At 40.0% G+C, this 22,657-nt stretch overlaps 1 protein-coding gene across 1 annotated transcript in view; it reads right to left on the bottom strand.

The window, feature by feature from the left end:
- Positions 1-22,657, bottom strand: part of LOC126484039 (uncharacterized) — an 81,989-nt gene that overhangs the window by 22,078 nt on the left and 37,254 nt on the right. Inside the window, exon 4 of the mRNA XM_050107374.1 lies at positions 11,305-11,589. Coding sequence (XP_049963331.1) covers positions 11,305-11,589 — 285 coding nt within the window. The remainder of the gene's footprint in view (positions 1-11,304; positions 11,590-22,657) is intronic.

Here is a 22,657-nt window from a genome sequence, read left to right as displayed (position 1 = left end):
GCAATGTCTTTCCTCTTTTCTGCTCAGCCATCAATAAAATACCCTTCACCATTAAAAGAGCTCTTTCTTGTCGCACCAAATATTCAGAAACCTGAAATTTGGAACTGACTTTCTGTCAAGACCAAGTTGGTGGCACAAGAGTAAGTAACTAAATTCTTTCACGATTATTTGAATATTCAATTTCCTGTCTGATTTTGTCCACGAGATCATCATGATGTTTTGGCTTTTCTTCCAGTTCTGTTAAATCACTGTCAGGGATAGTGCTTGCATCAGCAGCCAGCTCAACTTGATAAGTATGTGAAATTTTAGTTTTCAGAACCCCAGCTGCTGATTCCAATTTTTGTTTGGCTGCTGCATACAGGCTGCGCCGAGCAACTGAATGCAGCTTTGCAGGAGATACTCCTAAGCTAGTTAAGCTAGTATGGAGTGCAGATTTTTCAGGAGGCTGCACCTTCACATTACTGCATTTATATAGTCTGGTGATGAGTTGTCAGTAGCTTGTTTTTCATTAATGAAGCTTGATACAGGTTTGGCACATTTTCTCCACAGGAATAACACTAAAGCCTCTCATTTTGAAGGTCTTTGCCTTTCCTAAACTAATTTCATGCAATCCAGTTGAAACATCATTTGTGGCGCTTGAAGGAATCTGTGCATGTCTTTGTGTTTAACACACACACATGAAACACTTAAATCACTGTATGAATGACTGTTGCTTCGCCATAATAAAAGCTCTTGTTCTTCACTGGTCAGGTCATTCACACAAGTGAGGGCATTATCACATATATCTTGCAGATACTGTCCAAGAAAACACTGCCTACTTGTACTTTCCATATTGCTGCAGTCATAAAACCAATATTTGTCGTAAATAATTCAAAAGATGATTGGTGTAACCTAAAAGTAATTAAATAATGAAAAATCACCCATTGTTTCATTACAAAGGTATTTCACATTATTATTGTAACATTAGAGGACTTACTTTTGTTTTGGAATGAATAGTTAAATTGCAACAATTGAATTTTTAACCAATAACTGACTCTGGGCACAACTCAGTACAAGAGGTCAGAACTGCATGCTCAGTGAACACATGACTCAAAATAAAGAACTGGATGATGCAATACATCTAGTGGCAATAGAACAGTGTCCTCAGATATCATTTGTTCCTAGGGAAATCCAGTGTAGCCAACTTCAGCAATTTAGTGTTTACATGGTAGTCATGAATTAGAAACTTCAATATTTCTTTTACAATAACACTGTTTTTCACACTTTCCATTATTCCTACAAATTGATTTTCTTTGTGTGACATAATGGAATATTTATAATAATATTATAAATTTTTCAAAGGTATCTATGAAGGGGAAATACCTTTAAAAGATTATAATGTACATGCCTGGATTTTGCTTAAAAGAAATTAATTACAACTTTTTCTGAGATGTAGATGATGGATATTCACTACAAGAAGCATGACTATAAAAACATAAACCTTCCTCTTTTTTTTAAACGCTTCCATTGCAAAAACTGTAGGAATTATTGCATTTTTAAATTATAAAGGAGCTTGTCTAGGAAAGCCTGAATTTCTGAATCTATCCAATTTCTTTTTATCATAAGTGAACAAGTAATTGACTAGCAATGTTTACATTTTGGGAATGTGAATATATCTAGGTAAACTTCCACTACTCAAAATTTCAAGGATTTGTGTGACAATGGGTGTCATTTCCTAAAATTTCTGGATGATTCGACATGGAATGACCCAGCATCAATAGTGACAAGCAGGGCACTGTGTGGTAAAAGAACAGGAACTATGGAGGGTCGGTAGAGGAAATTGGTGGTATCTTTTACATAGGAGGGTAGGTTGCGGGTAATAGGTTGAAGGTGTTCTCTCAATGGGCACACAGTAACCAGAGGTTGATTTACGGACTTTAGGAAGCATGTAGAAGGTAGGAGTGCAGAGAGTGGTAGTGGTGAGCAGAGAGATGCACTCCAGAGAGAGGTTCTGGGATGGTCCTAAGGATTTGAGGATACACTGAAGATCCTGCTGGATTTCTGGATTGGGGTCACTGAGGCAAGGTTTGTAGGTGGATGAACCTGATAACTGATGGAGACCTTCGGCCATGTAATCCTTGAGGTTCAGAACAACAGTGGTAGAGCCTTTACCAGCATATAGGATTATAAGGTCGGGATCAGTTTTTAGGTGGTGGACTGTAGGTCTTTATGCGGAAGTAAGGTTAGTTTGCATGTTGAGGGGTTGGGGAATGATGGTGAGGCAACATTCAAGGTTAAGAAATTCTGGAAATTTAACAGGGGGTAATTTGTGGGCAATGAGGGTGGATCACGGATGGATGGAGGAGTGAACTGAGTCAGGCAGGGTCCCCTCGTGACTCAATACCATCCAGGACTGGGGCAACTGAATTACATTCTCCTCCAGGCTTTCAACTACTTCTTGTTGTGCCATGAAATGAGAAACGTCCTACCCACTATCCTTCCCACTGCTCTCATTGTGGTATTCCGCCGCCCATCGAAGCTACTCAATACCCTCATCCATGCCTATACAACTCCTGCTCCCAACCCCTTGCCTCATTGATCATGCTTATAGGAAACTCTGAAACAGAACCAAGCAAAGTGTGAGAAATGCCAAAATCAGACACGCCCGCTCTGTCGTACGCGGCATATCCAAACCTGCTGCACTGTGGAAAAAGCTGCGCAGTTTCGGTATAGGGAAGCAAAGATCTGACGCTGTTTATCAAGCGTCTGCAGAAGAATTAAACGATTTCTTCTCAACAGCTGTAAACTGACACGCAGCGACAAATTACCAGCCCCAAGATATCAATCTCTCGAGAGACAAGTTTTTCCTAAAACATGTCACTACCAGCACAGTACACAAGGCAATTATGAGAATCTCTTCCGAGGCAGTAGGAAATGATGGAGTGAGCATTGGAATGATTAAGAACGTCGTAGACACTATTTTTCCAGTTATCACAGACATCTTCAACCTGTCTCTTGTCAATAGTAAATATCCTACTGAGTGGAAGCAAAGTTTAATTCAACCTATACACAAGACTGACAACCCTAAGTCGCCAGGTGACTACAGGCCGATCAGCATACTGCCTGCAATATCTAAAGCCCTAGAATACATCGCCCATGAACAGCTGACGGATTACCTCAAAACTCATAACATACATGACAAATATCAGTCAGGCTTTCGAATGCACCATAGTACAGCAACTGCATTAATCAAAGTAACTGATGACATTAAACATGCTATGGACAGACGTGAAGCTACCATCCTAACAGCGCTTGACTTTAGCAAGGCTTTTGATACAGTTGACTTTGATATATTACTAATTAAAATGAAACAGCTGAATTTCTCAAACAGCACAATACACTGGTTCGACAGCTACCTCAAAAACAGAAGTCAACAAGTCATTTGTGGGTCGGAAAAGTTATCATGGAAAAACGTGCGCTCTGGGCTCCGTCCTTGGTCCATTACTCTTCTCACTGTACATTAATGATATTTCTTCAGTGATTCAGTCCTGCAACTACCATCTATATGCCGACGACATCCAACTGTACATAAGTGCAAGCTCCAAGACCATTGCTGATGCAGTAGCGAGTATGAACGCAGATCTTTGCTCCGTTTCTCAATGGGCACAGAACCTAGGTCTGAAACTATACCCCAAGAAATACCAGGTCATACTTATATCTCATCCAAAGTTAATCAGCCGGTACTTTCGCGAAACAGTCCCTCAAATACTCCTCAATGGTACCCAACTGCCATACCAACAAACAGTAAAAGACCTTGGAATAATCTTGGATGAACACCTAAACTGGGAAGAACAAACAGTCACAGCTTGCTGGAAATCGCTCTCCTCCCTACATGCAATTCAAAAATTTTGAAAAATATTTCCAACCCATGTTAAACAAAAATTAGTCCAAACACTAGTCTTGCCTAATCTTTACTACTGTGATGTAGTTCAACACGGCACAAATAGTGAAAATTTGAGATGCCTCGAGCTAGTGATGAATGCTTGTGTTAGATACGTATGCAACATACGGTTGTATGATCATACCAGTCCTTCATACTCCCAGCTAGGTTGGATACGCCCACATAAGGCACGCAATCTCCACACGATGTGCTTACTTCATCGATTTCTTAGCCACTGGTGCCCCCAATACTTATCTTCTCACATTAAACACCTATCATCATTCCACAACCACAATACCAGATTGGATACGTCTAGCATCTTGGCTGTACCTTTACATAACACAAAATCTTTCTCCGTGTCATTCTCCATCTCAGCCATACGGCTATGGAAGCGCTCCCCTGTGATCTGTGTCTTATCCGTAACCACTCAACATTCAAGAGGGAACTCAAAACTTACATATTAGGGACGGTATAGCCACCATTGTTGTGCCCCTCTCATCTCTTTCTTTCTCCTCTCCATCATAGCTTCGAATTTTACCATTCTATTTCTCTTCCTCTAACCTATCTACCTCTTCTATATCTCTTTCACCCCATTCTATCGTCTTATGTCTCTGCTCGATGCAAATAACTCACAAGCTGCAAGAACATAATGAGAAAATTCCCGACTAGCAATAGGACTGACATTCATAAAAGAAAAATATGTTTACTTTCATATACATAGTCATTATTATTATTATTCTTGATTGTTATAATTATTTTTTTGATTGTTATAATTATCATTGTACTACTGTTATAATCTCTATTTTTTTTCTTTAACATTAATATTGTATAACATGTTACATGTCCTTAATGTTCTGTAGAAACTGTAATTCATTCAATCTGAGTATGACTGGTTAGGTATAAGAGAGGGCCTGAAGGCCCTAATCTTGCCAGGTAAAAAAATGCATAAATAAATAAATAAATAAATATGGTTATAATAGAGGGAAACATTCCACGTAGGAACTATATATCTAAAAACAAAGATGATGTGACTTACCAAATGAAAGTGCTGGCAGGTCGACAGACACACAAACAAACACAAACATACACACAAAATTCAAGCTTTCGCAACAAACTGTTGCCTCATCAGGAAAGAGGGAAGGAGAGGGAAAGACGAAAGGAAGTGGGTTTTAAGGGAGAGGGTAAGGAGTCATTCCAATCCCGGGAGCGGAAAGACTTACCTTAGGGGGAAAAAAGGACGGGTATACACTCGCACACACACACATATCCATCCACACATATACAGACACAAGCAGACATATTTAAATATGTCTGCTTGTGTCTGTATATGTGTGGATGGATATGTGTGTGTGTGCGAGTGTATACCCGTCCTTTTTTCCCCCTAAGGTAAGTCTTTCCGCTCCCGGGATTGGAATGACTCCTTACCCTCTCCCTTAAAACCCACTTCCTTTCGTCTTTCCCTCTCCTTCCCTCTTTCCTGATGAGGCAACAGTTTGTTGCGAAAGCTTGAATTTTGTGTGTATGTTTGTGTTTGTTTGTGTGTCTGTCGACCTGCCAGCACTTTCATTTGGTAAGTCACATCATCTTTGTTTTTAGATATAAATAAATAAATAAATAGACCTAGATGCAAGACCTGTCCCATACAACTTCCCACCACCAACTACTCCAGTCTGGTCACAAACATCACCTATCTCTTCAAAAGCAGGGCTACCTGTGAAACCAGTCTTGTGATTTACAAGTTAAGCTGCAATCAGTGTGCTGCATTCTACTTCGGCACGACAATCAACAAGCTGTCTGTCCACATGAATGGCCACCGACAAAATGAGGCCAAGTAACACCTGGACCATCCTGTTGCTGAGCTCTCTGCCCAACATGATGTTCATTTCAATGACTGCTTCACAGCCTGTGCAATATGGATCCTTCCCACCACCAGCTTTTCTGAATAGCACAGATGGGATCTCTCCCTGCAATATATCCTACATTCCCGTAACCCTCGTGGCCTCAACTTTTGTTAGTCACTGTCCCTACCCATCTAGCACCTTCCCTGTTCCCATTCCAGCACTACACAGCCCTCTACTCTACCAATGCTCCCAGTCTTTTTACTTTTGTTCTTCGCCACTACCGCCCTCTTTCCCCTGCCCGCTGTCTAACCTCCCAACTGCACCTAGCTATCCTACTCTCCACCTCGTCCATGCACGCTCCCAACAGCACTTTACCGTCTCCCAACCCTATCCTGCTATCCCTCCCTCTCCCCACCCCAGCCTACTCCTTATCCACACCCGGTTGCCTCTCCCATAATGCGCCGCTACTCACAGTATGACTCCAGCTGCCCAAGACTACGGTCGTGTGTGTGTGTGTGTGTGTGTGTGTGTGTGTGTGTGTGTGTGTGTGTGTGGTGTCTATTTTTGACAAAGGCATTGTTGGCTGAAAGCTAACGTTCAGACAGACTCTTTGTTGTGCCTTTCTGCAACTCAGCATCTCTGCTATATGGTGAGTAGCAAGTGAAATAGAAGTGTTATAGGCCCTGCATTGTACCTGATCTACACAAACAATTTAGGACACAATCTGAGCAGCCCTCTTAGATTGTTTGCAGATGATGCTGCCATTTACCATCATGCAATGTCATCAGATGATTAAAACAAATTTCTAAATGATTTAGGCAAAATGTTCGTATTGTGCAAAAAGTGGCAATTGACTCTGAATCATGAAAAGTGGGAAGTCATCCACTTGAGCACCAAAAAGACTCCACTAAATTCAGTTATGCAATAAATGCCACAAATCTAAAGGCTATATGCTCCACTAAATACTTGGGGATTACAAATACAACTAGCTTAAATTGGGAAGATCGCACAGATAATGTTGTGGGGAAAGCAAGCCAAAGACTTTGATTTATTGGTAGGACACTTAGAAAATCTAACATGTGTAGCAAAGAGACAGCAAACACTACGCTTGTCTGCCCTCTTCTGGAATATTGCTGTGGGGTGTGGGATCCGTATCAGAGAGGATTGATGGAGGACATTGAAAAAGTTCAGAGGGATAGCTCATTTTGTACTATCATGAAACACGGGAAAGAGTACCATGGATATAATACATGCACTGGTGTGGCAGCCATTAAAACAAATGTGTTATTCACTGCGGCAGGACCTTCTCTTGAAATTTTAAATCATCAACTTTTTCCTCAGAGTGTGAAAATATTTTGTTGGCACCCTCATACATTGGGAGAAATAAGAAAATAATAATAGAAATCAGAGTTTGTGTGGAAAGCTTTAAGAGTTCATTTTTCCAGCATGCTGTTTGAGAGTGGAACAGTAGAGAAGTAGCTTAAAGGTGGTTCTGCCAGGCACTTAACTGTGAACTGCAGAGTAATCATGTAGATGTAGATGAATCACTATATATAAAAGGCAATGTCCTAAATGACTGACTCACTCACTGACTCACCACCACCACCCAGCCCAAACTGCAATGGATAGAAACTTGAAATTTGGAGATCATGTTGATCTTTTACTGTAGGCAGTTTCAGAAGGGATTTTTCAAAATTCCACTCATAAAGGGGGGGGGGGGGGGGGGGGGGGGAAATAGGGGTTGAAAGGTTTTTTGAAAATGTGTCACTATTAAGGCAACCGGGAAAAGTTGGTATTTGGTTTCTTGGCCAGAAATAAAGAAATACATGTTTCAGCATATCTGAAAATTTAACCCCCATGGGGGAGAAATAGTGGGTGGATTTTTTAAAAATATAAATCATTATAAAAAACTACTGCAGCATTTTTAAAGCTTCATCTACGAAAAATTGTATTCAACGTCTCTATAACAAAATTAAAAATATGCGCATTTCATGCTTTTGGAAGTTCAGCCCTTCAGATGGTAAAATAGGGGGTGAAAAGATTTATGAAAATATTTTTATAGCTAAATCTTTGAAAATTAGTGTTTGGCTTCTCGGTTAGAAATGAAAAAATATGTATTTCACTATTTTTAGATGTTCAACCCCTGAGGGGGTAAAACAGGGGCAGACTGATTCATTGACTCATCATTGCCCAGCCAAACTGCAAAGGACAGAAACTTGAAATTTGGAAGAGGGTGTGGATCTTATACTGCAGGCATCGTTTAAGGGACTGTTGAAATTCCACTCCTATGGGGGTGAAATAGGGGAGCATGAAATGTTTTTCGAAAATATGTCACTATTAAGGCAATTCTGAAGCTAGAAATACATAAAGTAGTATTTGGTTTCTGTCAGAAATAAAAAATATGTCTGAATGTTCATCTTTCCAGAGATGGTTGTAAGGCTTGACTGTTCGATACAGGATGTCAAATCAAACACCTTTCAGCAATCTAGTTTCCAAACTTATTTTATTTGGCTACAGGTTTGAGCAATTTATTAATGCTATCTTCATTTTCAGGCCCCTGTCTGACATATAGGAAGATTCCACCTCAGTTCTGGTCAAAACATGGGCTATCATTCGAATACTGGTATTAGAAGATTTCTGTTTGCTATAGCGATCACTTCAACCATCATCTTCCAACCAGATGATGGTTGAAGCAATTGCTATAGCAAGCAGAAATCTACTAATACCACTATTCGAATGCTGGCAGCTGTTTTGACCAGAACTGAGGTGGAATCTTCCTATACGTCAGACATGGGCCTGAATATGGCACAGTAAATCGCCGAAACTGGTAGCCAAATACAGAAAGTTTGGAAATCAGATGGCTGAAAGGCGTTTGATTTGACATCCTGTAAAAAATATGTATTTCAGCATTTTCGGAAATTCAACCCGAAGAGGATAAAATGGTGGGTGGAAGTTACTCGAAAATAAATTGTCATTAAAAGAACTATTAAAGCATTTTTGCAGCTACATCTGCACAAATTGGTATTTAACTTCTCTCTTAGGAATAAAAAAAATTACATGTTTCAGTGGTTTTGAAAATTCAACATGCTAAGGGTGTGAAATGGGGGATGACAGGTTTTACAAAATTATTTCATTACGAAAGCACTTTCAAAGGTAAATCTATGAAAATATTTATTTGTCTTTTCTGTTAAAAACAAAAAAAAATGTGTTTCACTGCTTTTGGAAATTCAAAACGTAGGAGAAGTGAAACAGGGGAAAAAAATTTTTTTAAAAATATTTATTAATATTTAAAAAATTTTAAAGGTAAATCTAAGAAAACTGGTATTTCATTTCTTGCTTGGATACAAAGAAACATGTTAGTGGATGAAAGTTTCTATGGAAATATCTCCACAAGAATGCAATGCCATGATGAACAAAAACTATGGAATGCAGCTACTGGGATAGCTTTTTGGTAAGAAGTACACTTGGAAAAGACCATGCTTCTATGGCCTACGAAAAGTTTAGAAGGTGTTTGTGAACAACATAAAAATTCTATTAAAGAGAAGCAAAAAAATCTGTACAGGCAGCACAGTCTATGCGAGCCAGGCTGTGGATGCTAAGCTAGCATACTGTATTTGCAACCAGCAATCTTTAATAAAAGTGGTACTAGAAAGTAAATATTTTGGGAGTACTGGTAACAACTCACCGAATAGTAGAACTGTTGAGTTGCCTATAGGTATGCAAATAAAACTCCTTATGAACTGGATAGTTGCTACTCACCATATAGCTGAGATGCTGAGTTGCACAACCCTGCTCCCAATGCCTAACCTCATGGCTCACATCCCTGTAACAGACCAGATGTAAGACCTGTCCCATACACCCTCCCACCACCACCACTTACTCCAGTCCGGTCACAAAGATCACCTATCCCATTAAAGGCAGGATTACCTGTGAAACCAGTCATGTGATCTATAAGCTAAGCTGCAACCAATGTGCTGCATTCTATGTGGTCATGACAACCAACAAGCTGTCTGTCCGCGTAAATGGCCATCGACAAACTGCAACCAAGAAACAAGTGGACCACCCTGTTGCTGAGAATGCTACCAGCACGACATCCTTCATTTCAATGACCGCTTCACAGCCTGTGCCATATGATCCTTCACACCAACACCAGCTTTTCGAACTGCGCAGGTGGAAACTTTCCCTGCAATATAGCCTACATCCCCATAACCCTCCTGGCCTCAACCTTTATTGTCATGTCCTCACCCATTAGCCCCTTCCCTGTTCCCATTCCAGCACTACATGGCCTCTTTTCCATCAACACACCTTTTACTTTTCTCCTTTTCTGCTTCCCCCGCCCTCCACCTCTCCACCAACCCCTCTGTCTAACCTCCCAACTGCACCTAGCTCCCCTACCCTCCGTCCACCTCATCCCTGCATGCTCCTGAGCAGCACTTCACCCCCCCTTCCCCCACCTCTACCCTGCTAACCCTTCCCCCTCCCTGCCCTAGTCTCCTCCTTACCCCCACCCAGTTGCCTCTCCCATCCTGCACTGCTGCTGCTACTCGTAGTGTGGCTTCAGCTGCCAGAAACTGTGGTCGCGTGTGTGAGTTGTGTTTGGATGAGTGTGTGTGTGTGTGTGTGTGTGTGTGTGTGTGTGTGTGTGTGTGTGTGTTCTATTTTTGACAAAGGGCCTGTTGGCCGAAAGCACACACAAATATGTGTGAGTACATTGTGCTGGCTGACTATCCACAAGCACCTCTGCAACTTGACTGGGTTGAAGGTATGTATCGGGTGGAATGGGCAAGGGGAGAAAGGAGATTGCGAGTGAGAGCGAGGGTAGGTGAAGGGTGGCTAATAGCTCGGATAGAAGCACCAGGTATAAAAGGTAGGAATGACATGAAGGTGCTGCTGCTCATGCTGGACTGAAGCTGGCTAAGGACTGCAGATGAATCCACTGAAGCAAACTTTCTTCATCCAGGGTTACAGATTTCAATTTTTATCCTATTATATTATGTGGGACTTTTTTAACTGAATAGTTCCTTAAGATAACCAAACAAAAAGTTATTTGTGTTCAGTTCTGGAAATGCTAACTGACCTACAACCAAAAATCAGTATCCAGTGTTACTTGTAGTGGAAATTAAGGGACAGTCAATATGTATCTTACACAACTACTCAAAACAATGGTAACTCCAGGTTTAAATATCAACAATATTACGAAAAGCAGAGATTGCTGCAGACTGGCACAATGAAAAGTTACACATTGTAGTTTTCAGTCAAAGCCTTCTCCAGTAAACAAAATACACACACACACACACACACACACACACACACACACACACACACACACACAAAGTGAGCACACCTCAGCCACGCGTGTACGAGATGTGCTTGCTTGTGTGAATGTGTGTGTGTTTTCTTTTCTTTGCTGAAGGAGGCTTTGGCCAAAAGCTACAATGTGTAACAGTCTTTTTGTTGCGCCTGTCCGCAACTAAAAAGGGTCTTCTTTAAGGTGAGTAACAACAACTTTTTAAAAGTCTGCTTAGGATTACACCAGAAACTCACCCAAAACATTCATATCCTTCCAGCGACGATCTGCCTGGCAGAGAAGTGTACGGAGATCTGTCACTTCATTCCACCGAGCGAGGATGTCACTTCGCCTGATGAGCAGTACCGAGGGGCTGGACAGTTGCGGCCACAGGGCTTCCTCACTGACACACTCTAGGGGGTTGGTGAGGTAGATGCCTTGAGGACCAACACCAAAAACCATTTGGTGGTGCCATGCATCTGGCACTGGGCTACCTGGGGCTACACCCTTCTGTAAATTCAGTGTCAGGATTGGCACAGCACCTGCAACCGTAATTCAAAATATTATACAAACACATAGCAAACATTTCAAGAGCCATAGTAAAGAGAACACAGTAGTAAGAGAGCAGGGTAAGTAGTTCCTCAGGCTAGTATGGCAAGACTGCTTTTTAGTGTCAAAAAGCACTTATTGTTTTGATGTAAGCCCTCTTTTAAAGTCAGTTCATTTTGTACAGTGTTTTTACAGGGAGCAGATTACATCACTATAGTGGGATCCTATTGTCATCATGATCTTCATTCCGAAGACTGGTTTGATGCAGCTCTCCATGGTACTCTATCCTGTGCGAGCCCTCTTCATCTTCAAATAGCAATGAAATAATATTGATGAAGTGCTGCTAAAGCAGAGTTACTAAACACAACCTTCTGAAATTCCTTTACCAAAGAAGATGAAGTAAATATTCTAGCATTTGAATCAAGAATAGTGGCCAACATATGTAACTTAGAAGCAGATATCCTCAGAGTAGTGAAGCAAAAAGCAAATCTTCTGGTCCAGACTGTCTACCAATTGGGTTCCTTTCCGAGTACAGTGATGCAATAGCTCCATACTTAACAATTATATACAACTGCTCACTCAATGAAAAATCTGTACCCAAAGACTGGAAAGTTGCACAGGTCACACCTATATTCAAGAAAGGCAATATGAGTAATGCACTAAATTACACGTCCATATCATTAATGTCGTTATGCAGCACAATTTTGGAATATATATTGTGTTCAAACGTTATGAATTCCCATGAAGAGAATGGTCTATACACATGCAGTCAACACGGATTTAGAAAACATCGTGCATATGAAACAAAAGTAGCTCTTTACTCACACGGAGTGCTGAGTGCTGCTGACAAGGGATTTCAAATTGATTCGATATTTCTACATTTCCAGAAGGCTTCCAACACTGTACCTGACAAGTGGCTTGTAATCAAATTATTTGTGTATGGGCATCGTCTCAGTTATGCAATTGTATTTGTGACTTCCTGTCAGAGAGTTCACAGTTTGTAGTAATTGACAGCAAGTCATCAAGTAAAACAGAAGTGATTTCCAGCATTCCCGAAGGTGTTGTTATGAGCCCTCTGCTGTTCCTTATCCATACGAACGAATTAGGAGACAATCCGAGGAGCAGTCCTACGTTGTTACCAGATGACGCTGTCATTTACCGCCTCGTAAAAGTCATCAGATGATAAAAATAAATTGCAATAAGATTTAGAAGAGATATTTGTATTGTGCAAAAATTGGCAATTGACCCTAAGCAATGAGAAGAGTGACATCATCCACAAGAGTGCTAAAAGGATTTCATTAAGCTTTGGTTACACGATAAATCAATCCGTTAAGCTTCAGTTACACAATGAAACAATCAAATCTAAAAGGTCGTAAATTCAACTAACTCCTTAGGATTTACAATTACAAACAATTTAAATTGGAAAGAACACTCACAAAATGTTGCGGGGAAAGCGAACGAAAGACAGCGTTTTATTGGCAGAACACACAGAAGATTTAACAGATCTCCTAACGAGACTGCCTACATTATGTATGTCCACCCTATTTTGGAGTTTTGGAATACTGCTGCAGGGTGAGGGATCCTTACCAGATAGGGCTAACAGAGTACATCGAGAAAGTTCAAAGAAGGGCAGACGTTTTGTATTATTGATAAATAACGGAGACAGTGTCGTGCACATGATATATGATTTGCAGTGGACATCATTAAAACACAGGCATTTCTCATTGCGATGGAATATTTTCATGAAATTTCAATCACCAATGTTTTCCTCTGAATACAAAAATATTTTGTTGATGCCGACCTACATAGGAGAAATGATATTCATAATAAAATATGGGAAATCAGAGCTCATATAGAAAGATATAGGTGGCCATTTTTTCTACACGCAGTTTGAGAGTGGAGTAATAGAGAATTAGTGTGAAGGTGGTACGATGAACCCTCTGCTGGCCACTTACGTGTGATTTTTTCATGTAGATGTAGGTGTAGGTGTAGATACTGCAACCTACAGCCTTCTGAATCTGCTTACTGTCTTTATCTCTTGGTCTCCCTCTACAATGTTTACCCCAACACTCCCCTCTAATACTAAACCTACTACTTTAAGGGGGGATGTAATGGATTTTGGTTCAAAAAATCAATTTTCAAAAATAGTATTAACTCTGCACTGGCAGTCACTCCCACCTTTCTCAACATATGGGAAACTGCTTGCTTCAGCGGAATTTTTGTCAGTGAGAAGGCTATTTTCTTTCGATATCTTTGGCTTACATCTATATCTTTGCCTGAAAACTTCCTTGCATGTGGTTTATTTACGTTTTGACAATACTAACACATATTAGTAGGTGGAATGTTGAATTCATAAACCTTTACGTGGAAGTCAGATTTATGCGTAATGGGTGGTGGAAAAACTGTGTTTAGGAAATGGAGGTTTAATGGAAATCGGCTTACCAACAAAAAAGAGAAAGCAGCTCAAAATGAAAAACATAAGCTCTCAGCTTCAGCTTCAAAACTCGGGACAGGAGGATTGTACAGGTGTGTGAATGATGTTGATATGGATTCCACGGGATTCAGACTTATTGATTTAGAGCATCTCTGCCAGGCTGTAAGTTTTCATGTTCATGTGTTAGCTGTAAAACTATGGAATGCATGATTGTTGTTGAAGAAAGAAGAGTGGAAATAGCTTGTGATTTTAAATTAATTTGTAATTTAGGTGACTATGAATTTTTATTTTCCTCCTCGAAAAACACTGACACTGGTACCTATTAAAGCAATTTTAGGTTAGCATATGCTCTGAGATGCCTTGGACAGGGCAGGGAAGAAGGTAATTTATTGTGTGGTTTTCTGAACATGCCTGCTCCTTGTGAAAGGTTTGAAAAAATAAATAAAGAAATATCTGAAAGCAGTGGATGAATTTGTTAAAATAAACCAAATAGAAATGGATCCAGGGGTAGATATTCATGACAGTAAATCTCCTACAAATGTTACTGACCTGTGTGTGTCTGTAGATGGGACCTAGATGAAAAAGGGTCACACATCTCTGTATGGAGTTGCATCTGTTATTGGTATTGACTCAGGTAAAGTTTTAGAAGTAGAAATTATATCTAAATACTGCCACCAGTGTGCAACAAGGAAAATGTCCAACAATGAAGACAGTGAGAAACTGTGGCAAGAAAAGCATGCAGTAGCATGCTCTAAAATTATAGTGGCTCAAGTGGGGGCATGGAGGCTGCAGCAGTTGTGAGGATGTTCTCCACATCTGAGGACTAGTATGGTGTTAGATATACTAAATACCCACCCCCATGAGCCATGGACCTTGCCATTGTGTGTGTGCGTGGGGGGGGGGGGGGGGGGGGGAGGCTTGCATGCCTCAGTGATACAGATAGCCGTACCGTAGGTGCAACCACAACAGAGGGGTATCTGTTGAGAGGCCAGACAAACGTGTGGTTCCTGAAGAGGGGCAGCAGCCTTTTCAGTAGTTGCAGGGGCAACAGTCTGGATGATTGACTGATCTGCCCTTGTAACACTAACCAAAACGGCCTTGCTGTGCTGGTACTGCGAATGGTTGAAAGCAAGGGGAAACTACAGCCGTAATTTTTCCCGAGGGCATGCAGCTCTACTGTATGGTTAGTGATGATGGCGTCCTCTTGGGTAAAATATTCCGGAGGTAAAATAGTCCCGCATTCGGATCTCCGGGCCGAGACTACTCAAGAGGACGTCGTTATCAGGAGAAAGAAAACTGGCGTTCTACGGATCGGAGCATGGAATGTCAGATCCCTTAATCGGGCAGGTAGGTTAGAAAATTTAAAAAGGGAAATGGATAGGTTAAAGTTAGATATAGTGGGAATTAGTGAAGTTAGGTGGCAGGAGGAACAAGACTTTTGGTCAGGCGAATACAGGGTTATAAATACAAAGTCAAATAGGGGTAATGCAGTAGTAGGTTAAATAATGAATAAAAAAAATAGGAATGCGGGTAAGCTACTACAAACAGCATAGTGAACACATTATTGTGGCCAAAACAGACAGGAAGCCCACGCCTACTACAGTAGTGCAAGTTTATATGCCAACTAGCTCTGCAGATGACGAAGAAATTGAAGAAATGTATGATGAAATAAAAGAAATTATTCAGATAGTGAAGGGAGCTGAAAATTTAATAGTCATGGGTGACTGGAATTCGGTAGTAGGAAAAGGGAGAGAAGGAAACATAGTGAGTGAATATGGATTGGGAGAGAGAAATGAAAGAGGAAGCCGTGTGGTAGAATTTTGCACAGAACATAACTTAATCATAGCTAACACTTGGTTCAAGAATCATAAAAGAAGGTTGTATACATGGAAGAATCCTGGAGATACTAGAAGGTATCAGATAGATTATATAATGGTAAGACAGAGATTTAGGAACCAGGTTTTAAATTGTAAGACATTTCCAAGGGCAGATGTGCACTCTGACCACAATCTATTGGTTATGAACTGTAGATTAAAACTGAAGAAACTGCAAAGAGGTGGGAATTTAAGGAGATGGGACCTGGATAAACTGACTAAACCAGAGGTTGTACAGAGTTTCAGGGAGAGGATAAGGGAACAATTGACAGAAATGGGGGAAATAAATACAGTAGAAGAAGAATGGGTAGCTCTGAGGGATGAAGAAGTGAAGGCGACAGAGGGTCAAGAAAGTAAAAAGACAAGGACTGGTAGAAATCCTTAGGTAACAGAAGAAATATTGAATTTAATGGATGAAAGGAGAAAATATAAAAACGCAGTAAATGAAGCAGGCAAAAAGGAATACAAACGTCTCAAAAATGAGATCGACAGGAAGTGCAAAATGGCAAGGTAGGGATGGCTAGAGGACAAATGTAAGGATGTAGAGGCTTATCTCACGAGGGGTAAGACAGATACTGCCTACAGGAAAATTAAAGAGACCTTTGGAGAAAAGAGAACCACTTGTATGAATATCAAGAGCTCAGATGGAAACCCAGTTCTAAGCAAAGTAGGGAAAATCGGAAATGTGGAAGGAGTATATAAAGGGTCTACACAAGGGCGATGTATTTGAGGACAATATTATGGAAATGGAAGAGGATGTAGATGAAGATGAAATGGGAGATACAATACTGCGTGAAGAGTTTGATACAGCACTGAAAGACCTGAGTCGAAACAAGGCCCCAGGAGTAGATAACATTCCATTAGAACTACTGACGACCTTGGGAGAACCAGTCCTGACAAAACTCTACCATCTGGTGAGCAAGATGTATGAGACAGCCGAAATACCCTCAGACTTCAAGAAGAATATAATAATTCCAATCCCAAAGAAAGCAGGTGTTGACAGATGTGAAAATTACCAAACTATCAATTTAATAAGTCACGGCTGCAAAATACTAACGCAAATTCTTTACAGACGAATCGAAAAACTGGTAAAAGCCGACCTCGGGGAAGATCAGTTTGGATTCCGTAGAAATATTGGAACACGTGAGGCAATACTGACCCTACGACTTATCTTGGAAACTATATTAAGGAAAGGCAAACCTACGTTTCTAGCATTTGTAGACTTAGAGAAAGCTTTTGACAATGTTGACTGGAATACTCTCTTTCAGATTCTGAAGGTGGCAGGGGTAAAATACAGGGAACGAAAGGGTATTTACAATTTGTACAGAAACCAAATGGCGGTTACAAGAGTTGTGGGGCATGAAAGGGAAGCAGTGGTTGGGAAGGGAGTGAGACAGGGTTGTAGCCTCTCCCCGATGTTATTCAATCTGTATATTGAGCAAGCATTGAAGGAAACGAAAGAAAAATTTGGAGTAGGTATTTAAATCCATGGAGAAGAAATAAATACCTTGAAGCAGAGACAGCAAAGGACTTGGAAGAGCAGTTGAACGGAATGGATAGTGTCTTGAAAGGAGGATATAAGATGAACATCAACAAAAGCAAGACGAGGATAATGGAATGTAGTCGAATTAAGTCGGGAGATCCTGAGGCTATTAGATTAGGAAATGAGACACTTAAAGTAGTAAAGGAGTTTAGCTATTTGGGGAGCAAAATAACTGATGATGGTCAAAGTAGAGGGGATATAAAATGAAGACTGGCAATGGGAAGGAAAGCGTTTCTGAAGAAGAGAAATTCGTTAACATTGAGTATAGATTTAAGTGTCAGGAAGTCATTTCTGAAAGTATTTGTATGGAGTGAAGCCATGTATGGAAGTGAAACATGGACGATAAATAGTTTGGAAAGGAAGAGAATAGAAGCTTTCGAAATGTGGTGCTACAGAAGAATGCTGAAGATTAGATGGGTAGATCACGTAACTAATGAGGAGGTATTGAATAGGATTGGGGAGAGGAGAAGTTTGTGGCATAACTTGACTAGAAGAAGGGATCGGTTGGTAGGACATGTTCTGAGGCATCAAGGGATCACCAATTTAGCATTGGAGGGCAGCATGGAGGGTAAAAATCGTAGAGGGAGACCAAGAGATAAATACACCAAGCAGATTCAGAAGGATGTAGGTTGCAGTAGGTACTGGGAGATGAAGAAGCTTGCACAGGATAGAGTAGCATGGAGAGCTGCATCAAACCAGTCTCAGGACTGAAGATCACAACAACAACAACATACTAAATACCTTGGTGATGGGACTCTTCTTCGTTCATAGCTTTAACAGATAAAAATCCATACAATACATCAATATAAAAGTTGGTATGTGTTGGTTACATCCAAAATAGGCTTGGTGGTAGGCTTTTCGCTTGCTGAGAGAGAAGAAACGTGAAGTACTTGAGGATGGTAAACCATAAGGAGGAAAAGGCAGGCTTCCTCTGAAAGAAATTGATTCTCTTCAGTTATTTTATGAGCGAGCTATCAGGAAAAACACACATAATTTAGAGGCAATGAGGTGTGCTGTGGGGGTAATTTTTTTCCACAAGCTACCCACTGACCAAACACACAAATTCACAATCTGTGTCCAAAAGACAACTGGTGTGAGTTCAACAACAGAAATGGGATGTATTCACATAAACACTCATCACCAGAACCTGTTATGTATGCAATTAAGCCCACATTCAGGTTTCTTGCAAACCCTGAATTATTGAGGAAGTGTCTTCACAGGACGACACAAAATGCAAATGAAAGCCTCAATAATTTAATTTGGATTAGATGCTCAAAAAGGACACTCTGTGGACTTGAAGTATTGAAAATAGGTGTCTATGATGCAGTTTTATGTTACAATAACGGAAATAATCAGTGTGGCACATTTTAAAATTGAGGGAAGCTTATTACATGTAGAAGTATGAGAAGAAAGTCTTTGAACATCATTTTCTTTGTTTTACATTTTTTCCTCAAAAAGTATATGTGCTATAAAAAGTATATGTGCTAATGCTATGAAATTTTCAGGAACTGTTCACAGCGTGTTACTGTCTCCCTGGAACCAAAAAATACGAGATCCTGCAAATACATTCTGATTTTTAGATGACTTTATGTAGAAAAAAAGTTAATTTTTTAATGATACAATTTGTACCATAAATTAATAATCAGTGGTCTTATATCCTTTTTAGGACACTACAAGAAGATTTTCAAATTAATTGCATGATAAGAATTTGAGTTATGGCTTTTTATAAAAAAGACAATACAAAATTAAAAATTCAAATTTCTGGCAAAACATTGATACTGCACATTTTATTATATTTTTCCGTTAAAACATAGCTCTTTTGCTTAACACATGCAAAATTTTACATTTGTACATTAATAAATAAGGCTGTAATGATTTTTTAAAATAAATGTTTACATTTTTCGTTATATCCCCCCTTAAATTTCTCCTACTCCTATTCCCTTAGCATCACCTGATTTAATTTGATTACATTCCTTTATGCTTGTTTTGCTTTTGTTGATGTTCATCTGATATCTTCCTTTCATGAGACTGCCCATTCCATTCAACTGCCCTTCCAAGTCCTTTGCTATCTCTGACAGAATTACAATATCACTGGCACACCTCCAACTTTTTATTTCTTCTCCCTGAAATTTAATTCCTACTCCAAATCTTCCTTTGGTTTCTTTTACTGCTAGTTCAAAGTACAGACTGAATAGCATCAGGGGTACGCTACAGTCCTTCCTCGCTCCCTTTTCAACCACTCCCCCCATTTCATGTCCCTAACTCTTGTAACTGCTGTCTGGTTTCTGTACGAGTTGTAAACAGAATCCTGCTACCTGTATTTTACCCCTGCTACCTCCAGTATTTCAAAGAGAGTATTCAAGTCAACACTGTCAAAAGTTTTCAGAGTCTACAAATGCTATACATGTAGGTTTGCCTTTTCTTCACCTATCCTGTATGAGAAGTATTCCCTCACTTGTTCCTACATTTCTGGAATCCAAACTGAATTTCCCTGAGATTGGCTTCTACCAGTTTTCCAATTCTTCTGCAAAGAATTTGTGTTAGTGTTTTGCAACCATGACATATTAAAATGATAATTCGACCATTTTCAAATCTGTCAGCAACTGCTTTCTTTGGAATTGGAATTATATTCTTCTTGAAGTCTGAGGGTCTCCCCTACATCTTGCACACCAGCTGGATGGGTTTCGTCATGGCTGGCTCTTCCAAGGCTATCTGTAGTTCTCACGGAATATTGTCTACTCCCATTCATTTCAGCTGTCCCTTCTTTGCTTAGGACTGGTTTATCATCCAAGCTCTTAATATTCACACAGCTGCTTCCCATTTCCCCAAAGGCCTCTTTAATTTTCCTGTACGTGGTATCTACCTTTCCCCTAGTGAAACACTTCTAAATCCTTAAATTTCTCCTCTAGCCATCCTGCTTGGCAATTTTGCACTTCCTGTCAATCTCATTTTTTAAATATTTGTATTCCCTTTCACTTGCTTCATTTGTTGCATTTTTTAATTTTCTCCTTTCATCAATTAAATTCAATATCTTTTGTGTTATCTATGGATTTCTACTAGGCCTTGTGTTCCTACCTATTCAATCCTCTGCTGCCTACACTATTTCATCTCTTAAACTACCCATTTGTCTTCCACTGTATTCCTTTCCCCTGTTCTACTCAACCACTGCCTAATGCTTCCTCTGAAACTCTCCACAACCTCTGGTTCTTTCATCTTATCCAGGTCCCATCTCCTTAACTTCCTGGCTTTTTGCAACTTCTTTAGTTTTAATCTACATTTCATAACCAATAAAATTGTGTCCATAGTCCACATCTGCCCCTGGAGATGTCTTCCAATTTAAAACCTGGTTCCTGAATCTCTGTCTTACCATTATACAATCAGTCTGAAACCTTCTAGTGGCTCCAGGTCTCTTCCAAGTGTACAACTTTCTTTTGAGTCTTAAACCAAGTGTTAGTAACGATTAAATTAAGTTCTGCACAAAATTCTACCAGACGCATTCCTCTTTCATTCCTTTCCCCCAGTCCATATTCACCTGCTATTTTTCTTTCTCTTCCTTTTCCTACAGTTAAATTCCAGTCCCCATCATAATTAAATTTTTGTCTCCTTTAACTATGTGAATAAGTTTTTATCTTATCATACATTTCTTCAATCTCTTCCTCATCTGCATAGCTAGTTGGCAAGTAAAATTGTACTACTGTAGTAGGTGTGCACATCTTGGTTATGATGATGCATTCACTTTTCTATTCATAGTAGCTTACCCATATTCCTATTTTCTTATTCGTTATTACGCCAACTCCTGCATTGCCCCTACTGGACTTCGTATTTATACCCCCGTATTCATCTGACCAGAAGTCCTGTTCCTTCTGTCACCAAACTTTGCTAATTTCCACTACATCTAACCTCAACCTATCCAAAATACCTATCTGACCGATTAAGGGATCTAACATTCCATACTCCAATCTGTAAAATGCCAATTATGTTTCTTCTGATGATAAAACCCTCCTGAGTAGTCCCCAACAGGAGATCCGAAAGAGGGACTATTTTACCTCTTGAATATTTTATCCAAGAGCCCTTCGGGGAAAACTATGGCTGTAGTTTACCCTTGCTTTCAGCCGTTCACAGTACCAGCACAGCAATGCTGTTTTGGTTTATGATACAAGGCTACATCAGTCAATCATCCAGACTGTTGCCCCTGCGACAACTGAAAAGACTGCTGCTCCTCTTCAGGAACCACATGTTTGTCTGGCCTCTCAACAGATACCCCTCCATTGTGATTGCACCTACAATATGGCTATCTGTATCACTGAGGCATGAAAGCCAACCCACTGAAGGCAAGGTCAATGGTTCATAGGGGGGTTGGGATACTAGAAGGATGGGAATATATCCATCTACAGCTGCTGTAGCCCCTTCACTGGAGATTTCCAGCCACAAATGTTTTTTGATGCAGGAACAGCTGGAACAGATAGCAAATGTGACGAATGAGGTGGATATTCAAAGAACTCATACTTGGCCCACTTCTCACGTATTTTTCCATCCAGGTAGTATAGAAGAATAATGTAGTACTTGCATTACTGTTTTGCCATTAATGAGGAAATCAAATGGAATGATCCCTTTTGTATTGCAGAAAGCTCAAGCCTCAATCTTTCTGGCCAGTAAAATTAATTTTTTTTAGTTCAGTGCCATCAGTCTCTGACTCAGTGTTTTCTTTGTAGTTTCATTTGTTGTATGTTCTGACACACCCATGTTTCATCTACAAAAACAAATCTGCACACAAAATCAATTAGATTCTGTTTTAAAATGGTCCAAACTTGGCCAAGAAGTTCATTCCACATCTGATTTTAACCAGTATTTAACAAATGCAGAACACATTTCATTCAAAACCCTCTCCTCACATAAAAGTACCATGCCTTTCTTCTGATATGGCTAGTGCTGCAACATATTTCACACTATTTTAATCACATACTGTCCAATAGTATATTGTGACTCTTCTTGATGTTTTCATAACTAATTTCTATGTTGCTACACAGAAACCATACCAGCAAGCACAACACCCAGGCTGTCCAATTGTAGGCCCGAGCTCTCTGCCTGAACTCAGAAGGCAGTAAGTTTTGTTACATGAGAGTAAAAAGATACCGGACAACCTCAAGCTTCTCACTCAGGATTGTATCCCTAAAATACATCTGACATGCTACAATACACACAACCAGCAC

Source organism: Schistocerca serialis, chromosome 6 (genome assembly GCF_023864345.2).
Source record: "Schistocerca serialis cubense isolate TAMUIC-IGC-003099 chromosome 6, iqSchSeri2.2, whole genome shotgun sequence".
In the NCBI taxonomy this organism is placed as follows: Eukaryota; Metazoa; Arthropoda; class Insecta; order Orthoptera; family Acrididae; genus Schistocerca; species Schistocerca serialis.
This window is presented reverse-complemented; position numbering and strand designations above follow the sequence as displayed.